At 37.3% G+C, this 18,210-nt stretch overlaps 2 protein-coding genes across 2 annotated transcripts in view; both read right to left on the bottom strand.

Annotated features, from left to right (window-relative positions):
* Positions 1 to 3: 3 nt before the first annotated feature.
* On the bottom strand, positions 4 to 1,022 carry LOC130136034 (disease resistance protein RPV1-like). The gene is made up of 2 exons (XM_056306011.1): positions 1,004 to 1,022; positions 4 to 863 (listed from the first exon to the last, which is right to left on the bottom strand). Exons 1-2 carry the CDS (start codon positions 1,020 to 1,022, stop codon positions 4 to 6), a joined length of 879 nt encoding a protein of 292 aa, XP_056161986.1.
* Positions 1,023 to 1,614: 592 nt separating this feature from the next.
* LOC115667495 (disease resistance protein RPV1-like) overlaps positions 1,615 to 18,210 on the bottom strand; it is a 30,823-nt gene continuing 14,227 nt past the window's right edge. The window contains exons 5-6 of the mRNA XM_056306010.1: positions 1,687 to 2,533; positions 1,615 to 1,622 (exon numbers count right to left, since the gene is read on the bottom strand). Coding sequence (XP_056161985.1) covers positions 1,615 to 1,622; positions 1,687 to 2,533 — 855 coding nt within the window. The remainder of the gene's footprint in view (positions 1,623 to 1,686; positions 2,534 to 18,210) is intronic.

Genomic DNA, 18,210 nt, shown 5'->3' with positions numbered 1-18,210 from the left:
TCTTCAATCCCCTGTTTCAAATAGGTCCAATTTAGTCAATGATGCCAACTTTCCGATTGAGTCGGGAATCTCTCTCAACGAGTAGCAACTCGATAATGACAAGCACCGCAGAGACACGAGGGAACCTATGGAGCCGGGTATGCAGGCTAACGATACACAAGAAGAGGCATCAAGAGTCTCGAGCATTCTTAAAGAACCAATGGATTCGGGTAATTCTTCAATCCCTGTGTTAGATAGGTCTAGTTTAGTCAATGATGTCAACGTTCCGATCGAGTCGGGAATCTCTCTCAAACAGGGGCATCCCTTTAATAACAAGTGCCGCAGAGACATGAGGGAGCCTATGGAGCTGGGTATATGGGCTAAAGATTCACAATAAGAGGCATCGAGAGTCTCGAGCTTTCTTAGAGAACCAATGGATTCAGGTAATTCTTCAATCCCTGTTTCAAGTAGGTACAATTCAGTCAATGATGCCAACTTTCCGATCGAGTCGGGAATCTCCCTCAACGAGTAGCATTCCTGTAATGACAAGCACCATAGAGACACGAGGGAGCCTATGGAGCCGGGTATGCGGGTTAACGATTTACAACAAGAGGCATCAAAAGTCTCGAGCTTTCTCAGAGAACCAATGGATTCAGGTAATTCTTCAATCCCTGTTCCAGATAGGTTCAGTTCAGTCAATGATGTCAACTTTCCGATCGAGTCGGGAATCTCCCTCAACGAGCAGCATCCCTCTAATGACAACCACCGCAGAGACACGAGGGAGCCTATGGAGCTGGGTATGTGGGCTAACGATTCACAATGAGAGGCATTAAGAGTCTTGAGTTTTCTCAGAAAACCAATAGATTCAGGCAATTCTTTAATCCCTGTTGCAAATAGGTTCAGTTCAGTCAATGATGTCAACTTTCCGATCGAGTCGGGAATCTGCCTCAACGAGTAGCATCCTGGCAATGACAAGCTTTGCAGAGACACGAGGGAGCCTATGGAGCTGGGTATGCGGGCTAACGATTCACAACAATAGGCATTAAGAGTCTCGAGGTTTCTCAAAGAACCAATGGATTCAGGTAATTCTTCAATCCCTGTATTAGATAGGTTCAGTTCAGTCAATGATGTCAACTTTTCGATCGAGTCGGGAATCTCCCTCAACAAGTAGCATCTCGATAATATCAAGTGCGGCAAACACACGAGGGAGCCTATGGAGTTGGGTATGCGGGCTAACAATTCACAAAAAGAGGCATCAAAAGTCTCGAGCATTCTCAAAGAACCAATGGATTCAGGTAATTCTTCAATCCCTGTTTCAGATAAGTCCAATTTAGTCAATGATGCCAACTTTCCGATCCCAGTCGGGAATGCGCATAACGGCGGCATCCCCGTAATGACAAGCTTTGCGAGAGACACGAGGAGCCTATGGGCTGGGTATGCGAGCTAACGATTCACAACAAGAGGCATCAAGAGTCTTGAGGTTTCTTAGAGAATCAATAGATTCAGGTAATTCTTCAATCCCTGTATTAGATAGGTTCAGTTCAGTCAATGATGTCAACTTTCCGATCGAGTCGGGAATCTCCCTCAACAAGTAGCATCTCGATAATGACAAGCGCGGCAAACACACGAGGGAGCCTATGGAGCTGGGTATCCGGGCTAACGATTCACAAGAAGAGGCATCAAAAGTCTCAAGCATTCTCAGAGAACCAATAGATTCAGGTAATTCTTCAATCTCTGTTTCAGATAGGTCCAATTTAGTCAATGATGCCAACTTTCCAATCGAGTCAGGAATCTGCCTCAACGAGTAGCATCCCGGTAATGATAAGCTTTGCAGAGACACGAGGGAGCCTATGGAGATAGGTATGCGGGCTAACGATTTACAAGAAGAGGCATCAAGAGTCTCGAGCATTCGCAAAGAACCAATGGATTCAGGTAATACTTCAATCCCTGTTTTAGATAGGCCTAGTTTAGTCAATGATGTCAACTTTCCGATCGAGTCGGGAATCTCCCTCAACGAGTGGCATCCCTCTAATGACAAGCACTCCAGAGACACGAGGGAGCCTATGGAGCTGGGTATGCAGGCTAACGACATACAATGAGAGGCATCAAGAGTCTCGAGCATTCTCAAAGAACCAATGAATTCAGGTAATTCTTCAATCCCTGTTACAGATAGGTTTAGTTTAGTCAATGATGCCAACTTTCCAATCGAGTCCATAGATTTTGGAAGTTGAGCAAGATCTTCACAAGAGGCATTCTCCAACTTCATCAAACAATCTCTCGGAATAGGAATGTCTAGTATAGCAGTATCATTTAAGAAGAGCTCCTTCAATTCTTCCATCTTATCTACCTGTGCCGGTAGCTTCTTCACTTTTTCACACCAACTAACATCCAATGAAACGAGGGTCTTGATATCCTCGATAGAAGGATGAATCTCTTCTAGATTGTTACATCCTTTAAGGATCAAAATCTCCAAGCTTTTGAAATTGGACAAGTCGGGAGTTTTTCTCAAAGATTGACAATATGAGAGCTTGAGAACTTTGAGCTCAGTTGACATCTAAAAGAAAGAAAAAGTAACTCAGTGATATTGGACCTCTACAAAGTGTGAATTTCCACTGCTCCTCGTTTTCTTTAGACTTTTTAAAATTTCCTCAAATTACTCATGCTCCATTACTCCTTCACAATTGTCTTATTTAATTTTATATATTTCTTATAGTAGTGTTTGGCTACACCAACATATAAACATTTTTTATACGTATCCAATGCAAAAACAATGTTAAGGATATACAAGTGCTGACTGCATTTATTTTTGGATAACACTTCAAAGAAAATATATGTTTATTGATTAGACATGAGCAAATTTTATAATCAAAGAAGCAGATGACGAATTCAAATGGAAGAAACATAAATTCATTGGGCGCCATATTTTCCTTCAATAGTATGAAAATAAAGAGAAACGGCTAGTTTAATTATGAAAAAAAATTACATTTTGTATGTACAAAATATAAAAAGATGTTATATCAAAAAATATGAAAAGCCATTGGAATGATAATTTTGTCACTCTTTCAACATTACTAAGTTATAATTGTGTTATACAGTGACTTCAATAATCAACAAATATAATGAACAAAATTTTCTGTGCAACAAGTCAGAGCAATTCATAAATTATTCCATTACTCTATGATAAAAATGAATTTATAATTTCAGTATGTATGTGCAACAGAAGTCACTGTCATGGAGTTTTTGTTTCTCAATGAAAGAAGATCGATATATACATATAGCAAGAATCTCTAAAAGGACCTACTTTTGCATGGGGAGAAATTAACTTAGGAGCTTTAAACCGTTTAGATTAAAAAAATCAAGATAGGCACATTATTGTAATTACAATTTTAATAGATGTTAATTAATATAGTTAAAAAGAAGTTTTTTCTAGTATATCTAATGCTAAGCATGACAGGGTGTAAAGATGTTATCAATTTAAGATATTAAGTGGCAGAAGCTTAAATTTAGGTGCCTATAAATTCCTCTTATATTAAAAAAATCCTTAATCTGAGGAAGGATATTAAATCTTTCAGAAAGAAAGGAAAGAGAACTTGGGATGATTGCACCCGTGGACAATACGTGATAATGCACGAGATGTGCCTTTTCTACATCTTACCTTGAGTGGACTCCATCCTCTCCAGTCCTCTGAAATCTGAGTATACGACATATCAAGCACGACTAATTTCTTCGTATGAAAGCTGGCCACTTCTAAATCCAAGGGACAATTTTGGCACTCAAGCCATCTTAATTGAGGAAGCACGATATGGAAATCTCCGGTGAACTTCGCATTGATCATTTTAAGGAACCTCAAGTTGGTCAGTTCTTTAAATTGTTCCGCTGTGTAACTTCCTCTCTTGTATAGATGAATGGCCTCAATCTTACTAGGGCCCTGCAATAAGAAAATAGTGTGGACCATAAGTTTTGAATGATGAAATGAGAGCAACTATATATAAGAAAATAGGAATTCATTTCAATTTGTTAATACTATTACGGTGTAGGCTTCTCACTTTCAATTTCGTGAGATGACAAGTTACAATTGCGTATTATTTATCTAATTAATGTAAAAATCCGAAGCTCAAGAGGGTGCTTTCGAACTTTTCCTCTTCTAATTACGCCCTTCACAATTTGCACTTCTTGAACTCCTGAAGGTTCGACCAAAAAAAAAACACTCCTGAAGCTGCATCCTTTTCACAATTTCAATAGATGGCCTCTCTTTTGCAAACGCTACTTCGAATATATCTATCGAAATTCATGCCCTTTATAAGGGAAACAACACAACCCATACTCATATCATTTATATGTAAAACAACACGACTCTTACAATCCAAATACATATATCAAACTTGCCACGAGAACATGTATCAAAGTTAAAGAATCCCAATTGTACAATCCCCCCCGCGCCCTTTTGTTTTTTCTTGGTGTGCCTTGTTCGCAATTCTCAATATCAAAATGAAAATGAAAATGTCATCGCAAAAAGTACGTACGTGTTCTACATTCCTTTCTTACTTCATTATATTTTGCATCTCAATGTTTATATTTAGTCTGTTTTAATTAAAGATACTCATCACATTTGCACATGCTTGTACAAATCATCCATATGTTATGATAGCTTTTAGTTGCGTACCTTTTAATTTTCATGCTAATAATGGATATTAATCATCACACAACATTCAAAATCATATTATTTAGACGACAACAAAAATTAAACTTAAAAGTATCGGAATAAGCCATTGCTTTGAATTCACCCACTTTTTTTGATACTACGCATATTAATCTAATCAATAAAATTCAATTTCCCGCTTTTTCACCAATAAATATGCCATCTTAAAATTTACGTGACAATGGACAACCTTCACATTTAGATCTAATGATAAAAAAGTTTATTTTGACTTACATCTAACTATTACAAAGTGATAAGACCTATCTCTGATTGTAAAAACAATTTATTTTGAATTAAATCTAACTATTACAAAACGACTGCATCGAGCATTTAGGAATAGTTCAAGTACCACATGAAACGAATTAAAAGTCCGACGATGATATTGCACATTGGGCTAAAGTTTAGAAACTATTGATGTTATTTTATTAACTAAATCTTTGCTAAATAAGATGCTCACTAAAAGTTGAACAATGCTGAAATCATTATTATACAACGATAGCTATATTCGGCAAATAAATGTTATCAAGGGATTAATAGGAATATCCATTGTCACAGAAAAATAAAAAGAGTGAGCAAATTCATAGAAAAAAAATTATCCACTATTATGAAATGTCCATAGAACAAAAATATTATTTATTTAGAGAGTTATAGTACACGATTGGGCATATGTCATGAATAATTATAAAAGCCATATTAGCAAATCGACGGTGTTAACTAATAGTTGATGACAAAGAACTCAATTGCACAAATTTGAAAGATAAAGGACTATATTGTGCGAAAAAAATAGATAGGGGACTAAATCACACAAACATTTCTGCTTGGGAGACTAAATTTGTGCTTAATCCAATTTGAAAAATACAGGAATCAAGATAGCTAATTGTCACAAATGAATGGAGGTCCCATTTATCATAGCAAACGACTCATAAGAAGTCAATACCTTAGTAAAAGAAAAGAAAGAAAAGACTCGCATGAAATCAAAAGAAGAATCCAGAGATCAAAAACTATGCATCAGACACACGTGTGGGGAAGCATGGCTACCAACATCAAACTGTGCATCAGACTCGCAAGAATTCGTAGATGCTAGGTTTTCTCTGAAAATGCTCTATCAAACATTATATTTCTATAGCTTGGTTGTTGCATTGAAATTACCAAAGAGAGTGTCCTCGTCAACTATACATGTAACCAAGAAGTTGCTCCTCAATTATGTCCTATAATCAGGCAAGAACAACAATTAACTGAAAGAGCTCTTTTTCTATGCCTGTAGAAGCGGCATTTGGGAACTTAGGATTGACAATAATTTTTATCTCGAACAAGAGAGAGAAGATGGACTCACATCCACTAACTTAAATAAAGTATAGAAAACTCTACCTTGTTGCTGTCAAGCACATCTTCGGCTTCCTCATGAATCCATAATCTGCTACGCTTTTGAGGCTCCTTTGGATTTTCTAGACGGACAATTTCTCTTCCAAGATCTCTTAGTTGATCATGCATCATTAGATTACCGTCCTTGTCAATTTTAATTAGAGACATGAGACTCAATACTTCAATCCCTTTTCTCGGGAAGAAACCGCAGCTTTCCCACATATAAATCGGGCATTGTTTAGATGATCTGATAAAAAAACACGCAATATCCAAAAATATTTGTTGGTCCTCATAATCTAATGCGTCATAACTTATCCTCAATGTATCTTGCACTTTCTTATGAGGCACTTTTTTCAATTTCTGTGATGTATCTTTCCATACTCCTTGTGTCTTTCCACATAAGAAAGAACCTATTACTTCAAGAGCTAAGGGAAGCCCGTCGGTAGTAGATACGACATCACGAGAGATAACTTCATAATCACTCGGAGGAGAATCCTGTCGAAATGCATGTCTACTGAATAAAATCAATGATTGATCCACAGACAACTCATTGAGTTGGTACATGTGGTCTGCACTAACTTGGCCAAGAACATCGTTGTTTCTAGTTGTTATGATGACTATACTTCCTGCTTTAAACCAACCACGGTCGACCAAATATTTCAAGTGAGCAGCATCATCTATATCATCAAGAAAAATGAGTGCTTTCTTATGTGCAAATCTAGATTTGATGAGACGGATTCCCTCGTACACATTAGACACATCACATGAACTTCCATTGCCAGATATGACTTGCTTTTGTAGGCATTTAATACCCTCGCGCTGATAAGTTTCCCGACAATCTGCCACAAATCTACAATTCTCAAAATGACCGGAGAGTTCGTTGAATAATGCCTTTGCAAGGGTCGTCTTACCGATACCGCCCATTCCATGAATTCCGATAATCCATGTACCGTTGAATTTAGCATCAATGAAGCTCATAATGTTTTTGATATGATCATCAATTCCAACCAACTGTTGGGGAACAATTAACTGAAAAGTTCTTTTTAACTCGCTTATAACCTTTGTGACAACAATTTTGACCAATGCTCCTTCATGCCTGTCAAATAATAATGAATTTTAGCATAGGAGGGGATATAAATATTCTTTTTCAAAAAAGATCTATTTGTGAGAAATTAAACAACAATTTAGTGGAGAAAAATTGTACCCGTTATCAATTTTCTCTGATTCCCATCCTTTCAAAGAACCGACTTCTTTGAGCGCTTCTTCCCATTCCTTCACTTCTTTGAGCGCTTTTTTCCAATCCTTCAAAACCATTTCGTCCCTATTCTCTTTATGTGCCTTGATAGCATCTTCGAATCTCCCTGTAAGATGGCGCACTTGTGAGGGTTTCACTTTGTAAAATATGGGCAGCACTATTTGCCCTTTGGTTCTCTTGCACTTCAACATTAGAGCCAGCTCACGAAGGCACCATTTGCTGAAAGCATAGTTCTCAGAGATAATCGGGATCAAGATCGTGGACTGCTTAATGCTGCAAATAAGCTCCAGACCAATTTCCTCACCAACACGGAGCTCATTGTCATCTCTAAACACGTAAATTCCTGCCTCGACAAGGCTAGTATAGAGATAATCAGTGAAGCCTTTGCGAGTGTCTTCCCCTCTGAAGCTCAAGAACACTTCGTAATAATTTCCTTTTGGCCTTTTGGTTTCGCCTTCATAATCACCTACATGTGGAGAGGTCGATGAGGAAGACCCCCTGCAGATTGGATCTTCTGAATGAGTGGATTCTTTTCTCTTCATCTCGAGACGATTGTAAAAGAGATTGATAGAGCAGGAAACGGAGGAGAGAAATATGGAAATCCCAGATCTGGGAATAGTAGAAATGTCTCGCGGGACTCAAACTCGGAGCTACAATTAAACAAAAATAGATACTCTCAGACAACTCATCGGAAGATAATGGAGCAATCAAAGCAGGACACACAGAAGGGCAAGGAGTTGTCGACTACCTGAGGAGTGTTCAAACAAAACAACCCACCCACTGCTGTGATCTCCCCCAATCCTCAGCCTTCAACGTTGGATTACCAACACACAACACTCTACTGTGCGTGCTTAAACAATGCTGATTGCTGAGTGCTTAAGGGCTGCTGAGTTATTGTACGAGTAATATTCGCAGCATTATGCGGAAGTTGCGGGGAAGCAATGCAAGTGGTTCTTGACTTGGCTTGCTTTTCCTTTTAACAAAAAAGTAGAAAAGAAAACCAACTTGCAATAAAGATGCTCCTAGTCCTTGCTTTTTCTACGGACCAAAAAACAAGAAAAGTCCTTGCTTTTTCAACTGTGCGCGCTTGAACGATGCCGACTGCTTGAAATATGCTGAGTTATTGCACGCGTAATTTCGTCAGCATTAAGCGGAAGGTGCCACTGCGTGCAACCTACACTGGTGCTTTGATTGAAATTTGAGATCCAGTACGACTTGACTTGCTTTTCCATTAATAAATGGAATCTTCGGGGAATTGTAATGGGAAGGTGAAGCGAGCATGACACCAGGATAACATTGCTGCATGCTAAAATGAAAGGGGAATGCAATGTGAAGCACAAGCTGGGCAAGGAGTTTGGGGAATTGGTGTGACTGAGCAGGGAATCTCTGGAATTTAGTAGTGAATTTCGGTAGGGGTTGTGGAGGATCAACATGAACATTTCCAAAGCTAACTTAAAGACTTGGACAAATGCATTTTGAGCATCTGTTCTCACCTGCACCTGTAATTGAAACCCGTTCCACTGCTATGAAAAATTCGTTTTGACATAATTTATGCTAGACTGTTCGTCGCTCTCACTCTTAGCGGGTCAACCTTTTATCTATTCACTTTGATAAATGTCGGGCTAAACTTTATTCATTTGTTGATCGATCCATTCTAGGAAATTGTTCGCAACTTGTCCCACATCAATCAGTAAACTTTTGATATTTTCAAAAGAGGGTTTTTACGTAAAGAAATCTCAACTATATCTAGATAACTGTTTACACGAATAAATAGAATACCACTTTATTTATGGAATGGAAATGCTTGCTAAAAGTAAAAATCAAATATGGGTCATTGCCTAAACATCGGTTGTTAAATTGCATGTATGTCATTGTGTAAACCTCGCTAGTGAAATTACTTTCTTCCGTTGCCTATTTAAATGACGAAATGAATGTTTGGTTTTATTTGGATGACAGCAAATCTATTCAGGTGCTACATTTTTTCACATGTTACACATCCAGCTGGTTTCTGCTTCAACTTCATGACCTTTTCCACGAAAATCACTTGGCAAATCGCACCACAAAGGGTCATGAAGTGACCATGAATTTGCTCCCATAAAATGCAAGAAACTTCCCACGGGTTTTCCATTGTACTTCCTTGAAACCCTTGTCACGTCATCCACCAATAGGTGCTGTGCTCACCTTATTCTGTCATATGGATGTGGGGACCTGAACGTGACTATGATTTTCTGACGTTCAAGAGAATATAAAAGTTGTGGGCTCAGACCGGCAAAAGAGAATCCACGACAAAACAGAAAATTCCAAGCCCAAAATGCCAAGCACTTTAATTATGTACTAATTGGAAACTTGAAGCTCACATGGCCATCGGTACCCCTCTCCCTTATTATTCCTTTCAGTCTCAGAAGCGAGCAATGTGTTGTAGGATCCCTTTCTTTCTTAAACAGGTCAATTAGTTGATCTATAATCTCCTTCGTGCCTTCAGATCCTCCTCCTCTAAAAAAAATAGATAGCACAAGCTAGAGGAGGAGGGAAACAAATAGTATCTGGATGACTGAGTTGCTAGGTCACGCGACACCTCAGCCTTCAAGGATCAACTTCACATATTCTTCTCCATGACATGTTTTGCCACATAAACGGACACATCGATTGTTCATCGGAGCATCTTGTGGTAATAGCCAATGCGCATCAATTGGATGTCAAGTGAAGTTCCATGCAAAAAAGATCTCGTTTCTCAAGCAAGCACCGTCGTGATAAAGGAAAAGTGCTTTGCTTGGATACATAAAGAAAAGGAAGAGAGAAGGATTTTGAATTTCCCTCACATGTCTTCTCACAAAAGTTACAAAAATTTACTTCATTTTCCTCGTCTTCCCCTCCTTCCCAAATAAAGCACTAAGCCAGTACCTCGGAAAATCGAAGCATAAATATGGAAGGATGAAATATAGAACGGCCTTGCTTTCTTCTCATAAGATAAGACTGTTTAGCCAAATAATGCCTCGAGTTGATTAAATTCTTAATATATATTAACTAACTCGAATTACAATATTATTCCTCGTACCTGCAAGAAATTGTATAAATATAGATTGGCGATATGAACAGGAAAATTGCCCTTATTGAATATCAATTCGGGTTGGTTTGTGCAAAATGGCAAAAGTCTTACATACGAGTCCTTCTTGAAGGGGCAAATTCAATAGGAGCAAGCAGGCAACATCAAGTTATACAACTGTCTTTATTCATTTAATTAAAGGCCGCGCTTTTTCCACTCCTATTAATTAGTCACTTCTTTTTTTTTTTTATTTGACCATCTCATCCCTTTTGAAGCCCACCAATTCTGGTACAATTTTTATATGATCCTATTTTTTTATTTGGTCGACTCTTTTTATTTTGTTTATTCTTTTTCTCCATATGAGTCCCACTTTCCTTCTCATTCTTTCCTTTCACGCCTCCCACTCGTCTCTTTCTTGTCGGTCATTCACTTCTTTTTACGCCTCCCATTCATCCCCCTCCTCCTTCTTCTTCCACAAACCTCGTCGTCCCGTCGTCCCGTCGTCCTCTATTTATTATCTATGATGCCAACTACGTTGGTTTCCATACTTTCACTGACACTGGTATTGGCCTCACCGGTGACCTTCCCTATGAACCCCTTTTCTCTACTGGGCGCGCTTGAACACTGCTGATTGCTGAGTGCTTAAAGAATGCATTTGCGGAAGTTTCGGGGAACCTATGTTGGTGCTTCTTGACTTGACTTGCTTTTTCTTTTAACAAAAAAGTAGAAAAGAAAACCAACTTGCAATAAAGATGCTCTTAGTCCTTGCTTTTTCTACTGTGTGCGCTTGAACAATGAGCTTAAGAATGCTGAGTTATTGCACGCGTAATTTCGTCAGCATCATGCGAAGGTGCATGGAACCTATGCAGGTGTTCTGATTGAAATTTGAGATCCAGCACGACTCGACTGGACTTGTTTTTCCATTAATAAGTGGAATTGTCGGGGAATTGTAATGGGAAGGTGAAGCGAGCATGACCCCACGATCACGTTGCTGAATGCAAAACGGAAGGGCAAAGAAATGTGAAGAACAAGCTGTGCGAGGAGTTTGGGACATTGGTGTGGCTGAGCAGAGAATCTCCCGAAGTTAGTAGTGAATTTTGTTAGAGGTTGTGGAGGATTAACATGAACAGTTCCCAAGCTAACTTAAAGACTTGGACAAATGCATTTTCAGCATATGCTCTTCACCTGTACCCGTAATTGCCCCATCCTGCTCTCATGAAAAATACGTGTCTACATAATTTATACTAGACTGTTCGTAGCTGTCACTCATGGCAGGCTGAGCTTTATCTATTCACTTTGATAAATGTCAGGCTAAACTTTATTCATTTGTCCGTTGATCCATTCTAGAAAATTGTTCGCAGCTTGTCCCACATCAATCAATAAGGATGGACTTTTGACATTTTCAAAATAGGATTTTTACGTAAAGAAATCACAACTACATCTATATAACTGTTTACCTGAACAAATAGAATACTAATTCATTTATGGAATGGAAATGCTTAATAAAAGTAAAAATCGAATATGGGTCATTGCCTAAACATCGGTTCTTTAATTGCATGTATGTCGTTGTGTAAAGTCCACTAGTGAAATATTTTCTTGCGTTGCCTATTTAAATGATGAAATGAATGTTTGGTTTATTTTGGATGACAGAAGATCTATTTAGATGCAACGTTTTTTCAAATATTATACGTTGAGCTGGTTTCAGTTTCAATTTCAAGACCTTTTCCACGAAAATCACTTGGCAAATCGCGCCTGAAAGGGTCATGAAGTGACCATGAATTTCTCCCGTAAAATACAAGAAACTTCTTACGGGTTTTCCATTGAACTTCCTTAAAACCCTTATCACCTCATCCACCAATAGGTTTTGTGCTCACCTTGTTCTTTTATATGAATGTGGGGACCTGAATGTGATTATGATACTCCGATTTTCAAGAGATTACAAAAGCTGTTGGCTCATACCCGCAAAAGAGAATCCACGACAAAATAAAAAATTCCAGGCCCATGATGCCAAGCACTTTAGATATGTACACATTGGACTCCTCTTATTATTTGTTTCAAGCTGTGTGTGGTAGAATCCCTTTCTTTTTTAAACTAGTCCATTAGTTGGTCTATAATCTCCTTCGTGGCATCAGATCCTCCTCCTCTTAAAACAAATAGACAGCACACACTAGAGGAGGAAGGAAACAAATAGTATCTGGATGACTGAGCTGCTATGTCACGTGAAACCTCAGCCTTCCAAGGATCAACTTCACGTGTTCGTCTCCATGACATGTTTTGCCACATATACGGACACATCATGTGCGTCAATTGGATGTCTAGCGAAGTTCCATGCAAAAAAGATCTTGTTAGCAAGCAAGCAAGCACCATCTTGATAAAGGAAAAGTGCTTTGCTTGGATACATGGAGGAAAGGAAGAGAGAAGAATTTTGAATTTCCCTCTTATGTCTTCTCACAAAAGTTACAAAAATTTACTTCATTTTCCTCCTATTCCCCTCCTTCCCAAATAAAGCATTAAGGCAGTACCTCGGAAAATCGAAGCATAGATATGGAAGGATGAAATATAGAACGACCTTGCTTTCTTCTCATAAGACTGTTTACCCAAATAAGGCCTCGAGTTGATTAAAATCTTAATATATGCTAACCAACTCAGATTATAATATATTCCTCGTACCGGTAGGGATATTGAATAATAACTCCGGTTCATGTATGCAATGGAAAAAGTGTTACATACGAGTCCTTCTCGAAGGGGCAAATTCAAATGGGAGCAACCAGGGCAACAGCAATTTTTAAAAACTAGCCTTATTAATTGACCAAGAGAAGCAATTACAGCAGCCTTTATTCATTTGATAAAATTAGCAACGGCACATTATGTGATTGGTGTGAGATTGAGATCTATCATGTTTGACGGTCCAAACACATTTTAATACATGCACCGCTCTCACTAGATAATCGCTCAAAAACTTTAGATGGGAACAATCAATCAAGCTGTCGCCTTTGTCAAGTTGTAGTCGAACACCCCAGACAAATCCCCAAACCACCAGGAAAAATAACTAACACAACCAAAATGGAGAACACGGGTTTTTGTCATGGACTTATGACACGCTACATACATAAACATGAAAGCAAACTTGCCTGAATCATGAAGTCCTTGATGTCATGCTCTAAGATATAGGACCACCAAAATAATTTTTTCATGACAATAGTAGACCCCCATGAAATAATTGTCATGTCCTGCTTAAAGCCTTGATTTTAGGATTTCTCCTGATCTTTTTACTCTTTTTTTCAAATGCCCAATTATATGCGAAAAGTTACTATTTAATTGCCTTTCCAGTGAACTAAATCCCAACTTACATTTTTCTCATCACTATAATCCCCATGCTATGCCCAATTAGATGCGAAAGGTTACTATTTACATGCCCTTTCCATTGAACTACTTCCCAACTTACATTTTTCTCATCACTATAATCCCCATGATAGCATAAAAGTGCAGTTTAACTCTAGTTTTGCAACATAAAACCTAAAGCAAAGGAAGTTCCAAGCCTTATTAAAACTTAAATGAAGGTCACCCGAGCCATTTTTATCTCTCTCCTTAAATTAATAATTAGCAACATTTAACATATACCTTTTACATATATATATTTATATTAGTGTCACATTAATTTGGAAATTCTCAACCAACGGGTTCTCCACGATCGAATACTTGTTCAATGATACTATTTTCCTTTTTATCTCATTTTTTGTCGAACTTTTTATATCAAGTTGACATTCTTATTTTTCTTAGCTTTTTAGTGAAGATTGTCACTTATCTAGTTAAAGGTGTTTGTCATGAGTGGTTGGATTTTATGAACCAACTGCATTACAAGAACATGACTTTGACCAATTTTATTGTTACATAATATTCCATCACAACCAATTGCTTTTCTTTTCGTTTTTTTTGTTCCAAAGTATAATCTATTTTGTTAACATGTTGAATGTTCTGCCTCGTATTACAAATGGAAAAAAAAAAATCATACATGATAATAGGGTGGACATTGTAGTTCACGAGGATGACAACTTACTGTTTACAAGTTTCAATATGGAAGAAATAAACAAACATATGCATATAATAAGATTAGTTCGGATAGCGAGAAAGTGAACAAAAAGGCACAGTTAGACACGGAGACCTATGTTTTTGGTAAATAGTCACTTGGGCTTGACCACTAAGACTTGACGTTAGCAGAAATGATCAAACAGTACTCCCCACGATTCCGATTTAAAGTATGCTCCTATCCAAATCCCTCAGGTAAGAACACCCATTTTACCATAAGTTGCCGTTTCTTTGAGATAATCCCCTGACAAGGGGAAGTCTACCCGCCCCCTGCGGGATGGAGCGACAGAAGTTCTAAGAATGCAAAATATATTTTAGGAAAGAATATGAAATGTAATTATTTCACATTGTAAAGTGTATTTCTTTTTCCTTAATGGTGCTTTTAATATTTGGGCATGCTTGATGGATGAATCCCTCCCTGAAAAAAAAAAATTTGAAATCTAGGATGTAATCAAGGCAAAAAAGTTTTTGTCAACAATATTTTTCTATTAACACCACATATTTTTAATGGGGGATCTTGGCAGTGTATTGTTGTGCGAGTTTTCTCGAGGTAGCCAGTTAATTACGATTGTGCTCTTAGGTCATAAAAAAAAAGAACCGCTATGTCTTAGGAAAAGCTTTATTTTAAATGAATTTATATCTATTGAGTGGATTAAATGTAACTTTTCTTTGTTGATAGTTTGATTGATTTCTTAGTTTGCTTTAATATCAAATTAAATGAATTTTATTTAACTTCTATAAGCTACAATAATTTCAATTTTCTTAGAGATTCTTTCATTCCATGCCCCAATCTTTATTTTGAAGTGGGAAAAAAGCTACAAAAACTATAGATAAGTTTCACAAAAAAATAGGATATATATTTCTCCCGTTGTTCGAGTTTTAATATGATTATAGTCCATCCATTAAGTATGATTGATATTTTAGGAGAAATTCTTGCGATAAAATGAATGTATTTAAAATGACTGTCAATATGAATTTATTAGCCATTTATCGATGTAAAATTAATGATTCCACATTCGTAAACTGTATTTCAAAATATTGCCATCCAAATTCTGAATTAGAGCTCAATAACATATTGAGTGTGTGGAGGAAAAACTCAATAAATTTAAAACTCGGTTGAAGGTGTGCAACTCTTTCTTGAGAATTAATTATATGTGGTAAATTAATAAAAAAGAAAGGTTGTGCAATATGTTAAACTCGGTTGAATGTGTGCAACTCTTTCTTGCTTAATCGGAAGAAAATGGAGCAATTAAAAGCAGGGAACAGATAAGAGCAGCAAGGAGTCAGTTGACTACCCGAGGACTGCTCAAACAACACAACCCTGGGATCTCCACAGATTCTCAACCTTCGACGTTGGATTACCAGCACAAAACATTCTCTAATATGCGTGCTTTGAACAATGCTTTGTCCTTGCCATCCAACGGTCCAAGACTCTTCATGCTGATCGAACCGCTGTGAGGCATGCTACGGAAAGAACAATTAATGGACGCGTAATTGACCTGACTTGCGTTTTGTATTATATGCGGAAGGGGGCACGCAGGTGCTTTCATTGAAATCTGAGGTACAGTAGTGGCTTGACTTTACTTGCTTTTTCTATTAATAAAATAACAGAAAAGAAAACTAATAGACATGAACCAATGACAAAAGCATCAATCGTGGGATTATATAGGAATTTGTTATTAAAAGTCTGCAGGAGGCTTTACTTTTTTCTACCCACCGTGGAACTTCTTCTTTTTCAAAAGAGATTTGTCCGGAAAAATAACTTTTAAAATAAATCTTTTCCAAAATAATTTTTTCAAACTAGATTTTCCTATGCTACATCATGCTTAAGAATTATCTAGTCATTAGCCCCCATCTGAGTCACTTTTATCTCTCACTCCTTAAATTAATATTTTTTAACATTTTATCTATATATTTTATCTTTCAACGGCGCATTAATAAATTATCAGCCAACAGTTCTCCGCAATCGAATAATTATTCGTTGATGCTTTTTTTCTTTTTATGTCATCTTTTGTCAAACTTTTTATTTCATGTTAAACATTCTTGGTCAATGAGTTCATCACCAAAATATAATTTTTTGCAGCACAATAGAGGAGGATTAAAATATTAGCTTATTTGACATTAAGAGAGAGAGAGAGAGAGAGAGACGGCTTACCTTGATACCTACTGTATTATAGCTATATAGTTTGCTTATTTTTTGGGATAAATGTACTAAAAATCCTAAAACTTATTACAAAAGTGCAAATGAGTCATAATTTTTTTTTAAAAAAGTAATCAAGTCCTAAAACTTGTCAAGTTGATGTAATCAAGTCTTTCCATTAACTCCGTCCAACTTGACAAACGGAAAATGTTAACAAGTTTTAGAATTTGATTACACCAATTTGATAAGTTTTAGGACTTTATTGCACTTTTGAAAATTTAAGGACTCAATTACACTTTCGTGATAAATTTTAAGACTTCTAGTGCACAAATTCCTTCACATGCATTTTACAGTCCACTTTAACTCCAACTGATGACTTTAAATCAATCTACAATGTCGTTGAACCCACAAGTTCTCTGGCATGGCAATGATCTACCAGTCCTAACAGCAAAACATAGCTAGTCACTTATTGCTAGTAAGTCAGATTATGATTTCTCAAATTCGACTTAATTAGAAATTATTTCTCGAGACAAATTTTCAATCAACTCTAGTGTAAAACTGAAAAACACATACCACAAGACATTCATAATTAACTAATACATATTTGTGCATATTCCCTTTTATATTATTTGCGTTGATGTAAATTTCGGACTGTTGTATTCAACATGAGCCTTTTTGTACACTTACAAAACATGGAAGGATATGAAGTATCCAAAGCTCTGCACACTGGCATTAATGAAGTAATCAGCTTTCAAAGTGAGGAAGAGATGTTCGCCCATCGGTGATTTAAGTGGGGGGTCGTGGTGGTGGGAAGCTGCGCTAGCCCCCCTCGAGAACTAGTCAGGCATCACCGCTGGTTTGAGCCCTAGCTCGCCGGCCGCGCGGACACCTCGGCTATCAAAAAAAAAAAGTGAGGAAAAGATGAGGACTTTTCACTTGAGTTGCTTCTCATCCTTCCACGAGAGTTTGCCATACATTTGATACTTATTAGACTCGAAGATCTGCATAAAAGTGTGATAGAAAGCTTAAGGAGTGAATCATTTTTTTTTGTTCCATTCAAACATGTTCTCAAGAACTACTCAATGGTTCCCATAGAAGTTACTCTTTTACCATTTAACTCTATGACGCGATATTCAAACCCATCACTTCTTTTTCTAAAAAGAAAAGGGATTTCATACAACAATAGAGTGATGAAATCGAGCAAATGTCGAGATCAATAGGAAATATGTTATGGTTTCTATACTTCGCCATCGAGAAGATAAAGCAAAAACAAATTAAACAAAGAAACAAAAGTTGCCACTTGGAAGCACCAATAGTAAATTGAAAATGGGAAGCAACTATGTAAAGAAAACTTCCATCAAATCAGATTTTTGATAGTCATCGAAGAAACGCATTATCCTCAATAATTCAAGCTTCTCACTGTATTACCTATGTGCATGCTAAGATTTGAGAGAAATGTCAAAACTAGTCGACATCGAACACATTACAATGACAAAAGGTTTAGAGAGAAATGACATCACAACACTCTCCTGTGCATGTTTGAACAACGCTGAGTTCTTGCCATCCATCGGTCCAAGACTCTTCAACTAATTGAACCGCTGCGATGCATGCTGCACGAAAAGGGAAACTATTGCATGCGTGATTTC

This window comes from Syzygium oleosum, unplaced genomic scaffold (genome assembly GCF_021117445.2).
Source record: "Syzygium oleosum isolate NSW1041296 unplaced genomic scaffold, Sole_v2.1 Sole_v2.41, whole genome shotgun sequence".
Taxonomy (NCBI): domain Eukaryota; kingdom Viridiplantae; phylum Streptophyta; class Magnoliopsida; order Myrtales; family Myrtaceae; genus Syzygium; species Syzygium oleosum.
Note: the sequence above shows the minus strand (reverse complement) of the source record. Positions and strands in the feature narration are given on the sequence as shown.